Here is a 6,952-nt window from a genome sequence, read left to right on the forward strand (position 1 = left end):
CCTTTAGGTGGTGTAGAGAAAACGTTACACAAAATGACACAGAACCATCCTGAGGTATTTGATCTAATACACGATTTGGCTGTGTTCTGATTCACATTGCATGGAGTTCATTGAGTGTGTCTGTACAGTATAAAGTTTAGTAACAGGTCTGCAGAACAAAGGTCTTGCGTGGTAGTCCTCAATGCGAATAGGGTGTTGATCGTGTTACAGACTGCAACAGAAAACCAATGCTCTAGTTCAGACTTCAAGCTTCACAAGCGGCCCTCGTTACACTTAATGAGTGGATCGCAACAGCGAAGCGAGGCTCCGCCAAACTACAGTAAACAATAGTCTTTGAGAGGTGATGCTCTGATTCGGTTTCACAGTGTACAGTGACAGATGGAAGTTTTGAACGAAATAAATGTGAGACAAACCTCCATCGCAAAAACTTCCCACAATCTGGAAATGGAAGATCAACACAATATTCCCAGTCGAACAACCTACATACAGATCAAGTTTTCATTGCACAGATGACCACCTCAGCTGTCGAACGAAATCACCTTAATGCAAGTATATCTTCAACCGAAATAAGAGAAGAAAAGAAACACACATGCAAAAGAAATCTATTCCTGACAGGAATATAGAAGTTCTGTTTATAAAGCAGAGGTGGGCGGTTAACTAATGATTATTGTGCTACCAAATAAGATAGAGAAGAGTCTAAATTCTAAATAGGGATTAGAATGCCAAAAATCCCAAGTCTATAGTAATAAAAGCAAAAATGCAATTGCTGAGTTTCATGGATGAAATACCCTTGCTTGCCTTAAGATCAGGAACTATTCCAGCCACAGTCCATCAGATACATATACGGTCTTGTCACATGCAACGTGGGGCCAAATACCTGAAACCCCACCCTAGGATCTGCTTCAGTCCACCACAGCTTCAGGTCGGACTTGAAGCGGCACATCTGCACTAGCACTCAACGTTTTGAGCACACATTAGCACTAGGCCGAGTGTTGGGGACAATTAACAACTTCCATGCTGGATCACATTTTATTGGCTTACACTTGACTAACTCTCTTTCTGCAGATACCTGCCCAGAAGGAATCTTAAAATGTTGAAAACCTCTGGAAAGCTCTCGTATAAGAAGAGTGGTATCTCGGGTACTTTGTAGATGTAGGTGACTGTGGCATTCTAAGTGAGTAAATAGTTCAACTACACAAAAAAGCATTAAACATCTGACTCGAGACTAGGTATTTTCTTATATACTCGTCTATTGCTAAACTGCGAAGAGTTGAGAACCCGGGGAGCTGAGTATGCACTAGTCTTGTTGGCTACATAAGGCATTACATGCTCTGAAATGTACATGTCATTGGGTATTCGACCATCCCTGGAACAGTATGAAGTGGTAGACTTCACAGAGGACCTCAGATTGTTCTCGTTCCTAGTTTTGATGGGAGCCAACTGTTTGTAAATATCCGAGGAGCTCCTGCCATGGACCAGGCGAGTGTCATCCCGTATAGATTGCATGAAGGGGTTGTCCGAGGGGTGATCAGGGTAAAGTGACTTACTACGCTTGCTTTCCTCCAGGTTTCGGTTAAAGAGCATGGACCTGCTGCCGAATAGTTTGTCAGCCTTGATGTTAAACATGTTTGCATAAGGGCTGTCCTCCAGGAAGCGGTCCTTCTCCTTTAGGCTGACGCTCCGCGCCGGCCGGTTCAGGTCAATTTCTTTGGGCTTCTCAAGCATGATATTGTCAAAGGAGTGCTGACGGCTGAGCCTCAATCTGTTCCTCCTCTGTACGTGTGGCCCATCCGTCTGAGGCCAGTAGTGGCTAAACATGTCATCGTGGTGCATGCCAGGGCTGATCATGGCCTCCTGCAGCAGTTGGTCCTCACTAATGTCATACAGGTTGCCCATGTGGATGCATGCCTCGCACCGGTTATACGGTGAGCGTATGGCAGCGTAAGGCCCAGTGCTGTAGTTGTTTACCTTAGAAAGACAGCTCCGGCAATGAGTCTGTTTGAACCTGTCGTTGCTTTCGTGAGGACTGAGATTCTTCTCCTTCATGCTGTAATGTTTGTTGTAGACGCTGTCCGGCAGAAGGTCCGAGTCACTATGATGTAGGGGGCTGCTGTTGAGATGGATGATGGGCTGGTCGCATTTCCTGTAATTGTCATTGTGGTCTGAATAAATTTCGCCAAAATCCAAATCGTCAGTTGTCAGGCCTCTGCCTTCCCTGTAGTGCTGTGACTCTGAGTGCAGACTCAGCTCCCGGTCTGAGTCTATGGTGTATATTTTCTCTCTGCCCACTCCGCCCTGCTTATTTTTTAAGTAGGACAGCTCTACCTCGCTGCAATCCCTAGGGTATTTTGACGTCATCGATCTTTTTTTTAAGTTATCCTTGGACTTCAGGTGCTTGTTATTGTCTGGATCCTTGTAGGAGGTGGCCCTGCTTGAGCAGTCGGAGATATCCGAGTGTGCCGTGTCCTCTGGCAGGTACCTCTGACTCTTCATGGACAAACGGGGGTCTATGGTATCAGACCCCTGAGTTTGACGCAAAGTATCCACAGATTTCTTCCACAGAGCTCGGGGTTTTGCATTGGTCTGGGCTGTGTCTGCACTCACCGCCACCTCTACAGTATTAGGGTTTGATTCATTGAGGGTGAGGGGATGCTGACCTTGGAAGATGTAGTTGTTCAGATGGTCCTTGTGGCGGTTTGCCAGATACGCCTGTAAGTCGCTGGAGTCTCCATAGATGTCCTTTTGGGCATAGCTACGATTGTCAGTGTAGATGAAGTTCCCTTTCTCTGCCATCATGTCCATGATCATGGGGCTTGCCGAATGCATAAACTCACCTCCACGTTTAGGAGAGTTGATCCTGGAGCCACTGAGGTTGGTCATATTAGTCATCTGCTTCGCGGACTTGATAAGCTTAAGCATGTTGGACTGTGGACTGAAGTCCAGGTCAGATGACTTTTTCTTCATGTCGATGTGAACACCATGAATGCAACTCCATATACCCTGTGGAAAAAAGAGTGAATCAAGTTCAATATTCATACATTAACCATGATGTCTGTGACTTGCAAATGTACCCATCAGTGTGATCAAAGAGCACTTATGAAGTTTTTAATTAGGGCATAGATAAAAGCCAGTGACACAAATGCCTTCAAACTTAGAAACAAATTACCAAGGGGTTTATTTTGAAAGGCACATTTTCTTTAAAAATGATAATTTTCTCTTAATATCTCTATGAATCTCTTTTCCTCAGTAAACACTTACATCAGTTATGCTTGAGATCTCCAACACCAGCATTTCCTTAACTTAAAGATGCTAATCAGAGGCACCATATTCTCACACTGACAGCATGTACACAAACCCAGCAGGGTTCAAAACTAAACAAAGACATACTGAGCTTTTGGCTGTGCTAGAGATCATGCTGTCAAAACAGACTGCTGTCATTTTAAGCTCCCTGACCATGGAACAAGTGGTCGAAAATCAAATTTCTGACAAACTTTTTCTTTCAAACACGGCCCATGTCAGGCTAAAGAGTGAGCTCAAACGCTAACTGGATTACCACTGACACTCTCAGAATTAAGATATTGGCTGTCCCTACTGTCAAGCCTGATTCAGCAAACACCAAAACTAGGGGTCTTTAACAGTGGGTTCACAACCCCTAGGTGGTCTATTGTGGTAATACGGGGTGTCAGCCAATTATTACTTGATCTCAAAATAATTGGTGCCTCATTTGTCCCTTTTTTTTTTTTTTTTTGCCTTTCATACTACTTTATAAGCATATGATTACAGACCGGGCTTAAAATGCACTAAATACATTTTATACATGTAACAGGGAATCCTGCCCTGATTTTCTAATTTTATGTCCAGGTATGGATGATTGTATGAACAGAAGCTTACCCTGCTGATGGAGAAGAGCAGGCCAGGTTTGCCCGAGCAGATGCCAGTGAAGCAGTATCTGAGTCTCCAGTAGAACAGGTGCTCCCAGACAAAGGTAATGAGGCTGAGACCCATGGCAGTCGCCAGCATGTAGAACACTCCAGCCATGTTGTCCACATCCAGCTGGCTGCTCATTACCTCGTTTTTCTCATTGTGGCAGATCCCAGTCAGCCATTGAGCCTCCAACTCCTCCATCTCACCTGAGGAGAGACACACACGCACACGCCCAGGCCCACGTCATCAATCACCATTTCATGTACACATTAGTGGGCCGCACTACTACCGTCCAAAGACATATCCTCCTGTTCCAGAACTCTCCATGCCCTAACATGTCAAAGTGAGAATCAGTAAAATTATACACTCAAGCTTTAGCCATATGTTAGCACCATCTGAGACTTTTTTCTCTTTCTCTACAAGGTGCAGCTGCCAGGAGGATAATTCTGTCATTTTTCATGCTGGTATATAGCACTACTGTGAAGCACAGCATATAGTATGGAGAGAGAAAAATACTGCAGATATCAAGGAAGAACCTTGAAATAAAAGTATGCTAAATAATTTAACAGATGGACATTGCTGCATGAACACAACACATTCTAGTTCTGGCTTCAATGCACAGCATAAAAACGCTGTAGGGTAGACATATACATTTATTCATTAAGCAGAAGCTGTTCCTGTGGCTCAGTTGTAGAGCATTGCGTTAGCAGCGCAAAAGGTCGTGGGTTCGATTTCCAGGGAAATCCCTTTGGATAAAAGCGTCTGCTAAATGCATAAATTATTATATTAATTAATTATTATTATTAGAAGCTTTTATTGAAAGTGACTTACAAATAAGGAACAGACATATTTTCAACATAGAGACAGTGGCACACATAAATATGAATGTGAATCATTAACACATAATGTGCCTATGTTTTCTTAGGAGTAAAGATTTAAGGATGTCCTGTTTTACACCCTTCTTTTTTGTTTTTGTTTTTTTGCACTATGACTGTGACAAATTTAATTAATTGGAAATAACAACAATTGTAATAATTAAAAATAATGTTCATGTTCTTTTTTTAAAATAATCATCAAATAATAATAATAATTTTTAATAATGAAAATCTTATTTAATTAAATATTATAAATACTATTGTTGTGACTGTTCATAGGGCACTTTCAGACCATCCAGGTCAAAACCTGGAATGGTGTGATTCACTACCTGCATATGTATATAAATATACATGTTTAATAATAAATTCAATCCTTACAGTACTATGTTGGGGACTCCATGGAGCGGTCAGTAGTGCTTGTACTACTGTGATCTCAGTGAGTTTATACATCTCTCAAACTGTTCTCTCTAACATGCACAGCATTCTGGAGTGCTGCCAGGCATGCAAGCACTTACCATCTCCAATAATAGCCAGAATGGCCAGATCCACCGGGCGCTTCCAGGCCGACCCTTTCTGCAGGGCAATGCCGTAGCCAGTGGTAGCAAAGATGTAGCCACTACCAATGGTCACTAGTTTACACCCCTCATCCCTACCGGCCATGTAGTTCAGCACAGCTGCGTCATATATGAAGGCATCCAGTTTGCTGGTGAAAAGAAAGAGCACAGAACACTATTCAGATGGCAAATAGAAAGGTTAAATGTTCTGAGTCATTCTCATGCCTTAACACCACTGCCATGTCACCAAAAGCATCGAATGAATCATAACACATTTTAACTTTACAGCAATGAGGCAGACGCAGGGGCACGAGTTTAAGGTAAGAGACAGCACTGGGTGCGATCACACCAAGCAGTGGAGCAAAAAACAGCACACTAAAAGCTATTTAATTGACTTTGGCCTAATGTTTTATGCCAGGGGTTGTCAAACTGGTGTCTGCAAGAGGGATTAGAAAATTTTAGATTTTTTTTATTTTTATTTACAAAATACATTTCAATAGTAAGAAATAAAAAAGCTGCATACTTCACAGAATTGTTTGGTTGTATAAGCCTGCATCTTGCCATTGTTGTCTTTAACTTGCTCATTGCTGCTTGTGAGGCACAATTCTAGTAATGCTCTTCTCTTTAATGCTTCTTTGGAATAATATTTGTTCTGAGCAGCGCAGTAAATTTGAATAAAAAATTCATCACATTATGTAAAAGCACAATATGTACAGTATTAACTATATAAATATATAATTATTTTAGTCTGGATTATGTTTTATTTTATTATTTTATTTTATTTAATTTTATTTTATGAAAACAATTTTTAATAGTTTCAATTTTAGCTACCAGTAACAATACTGGGAACAGACTGAAATGTAATATTATAAACTCAACTCCACCTCCCCCATCATGGTCATAGCTGAAAGGAGGATTGTGTGTCAAAGCACAAAAGAAACATAAAAGAGCATTTCCTTTCTTTTGTTTCTTTTTTTTCTTCTTTTTTTTTTATCATGCTAGACCATAGACAGATAAAACCTCAGTTGTAACATAAGGAAGATTATGCTTCTTCATTAGACAGCCATCATATGACCAGCTCATGACAGAAATCACAGATGATCTCTGAAATTTGTCATAAACTGCAAAAACGTGACAAAAATCGCACTATGTGCACCCAACTTTAGACCCCACCTACAAACTGACATTTGGAGCCAAGGTGGGCTGCTTGTCAAACTCGATCTCTCTGTTGGAAAAGCCTTTGTCTAAGACTCATTAGTCTGGTTGTCTGACATTTTCAAGAATGTCAAATGTAACTTAGGGATCACGCTGACATCCAGTAGATTTGTTCAATTATTCTTTTGTAACGGTGGATCTGCAGTATGTGTAATGATATGCCGAGCTGCGAGAAATGATGCAGTGCACTTCCAAAGGAAATCATCTACACTGTAAAAAATTATTGTGATTTTAACAGTAAAAGACTGTAAAAATGCTACAGTAAAAACCTGTTAACTGGTTAGCAGTAAGTTTCCATACTATATTTGGTGAATAAATGTAATTACATTTAATGTGATTTTACAGTAAAATACTGATAAAAATACGGTTTTTGGAAGTGAAAAA

At 41.1% G+C, this 6,952-nt stretch overlaps 1 protein-coding gene across 1 annotated transcript in view; it reads right to left on the reverse strand.

Moving 5' to 3' along the window:
* Nucleotides 1–558: 558 nt before the first annotated feature.
* The window catches only part of LOC107738640 (glutamate receptor ionotropic, NMDA 2A), a 66,842-nt gene continuing 60,448 nt past the window's right edge, over nt 559–6,952 (reverse strand). The window contains exons 10-12 of the mRNA XM_016550419.1: nt 5,315–5,502; nt 3,892–4,130; nt 559–3,000 (exon numbers count right to left, since the gene is read on the reverse strand). Coding sequence (XP_016405905.1) covers nt 1,207–3,000; nt 3,892–4,130; nt 5,315–5,502 — 2,221 coding nt within the window. The 3' untranslated portion in view covers nt 559–1,206. The remainder of the gene's footprint in view (nt 3,001–3,891; nt 4,131–5,314; nt 5,503–6,952) is intronic.

The sequence above is a fragment of the Sinocyclocheilus rhinocerous genome, unplaced genomic scaffold (genome assembly GCF_001515625.1).
Source record: "Sinocyclocheilus rhinocerous isolate Xijiao unplaced genomic scaffold, SAMN03320098_v1.1 scaffold1155, whole genome shotgun sequence".
Classification (NCBI taxonomy): Eukaryota; Metazoa; Chordata; class Actinopteri; order Cypriniformes; family Cyprinidae; genus Sinocyclocheilus; species Sinocyclocheilus rhinocerous.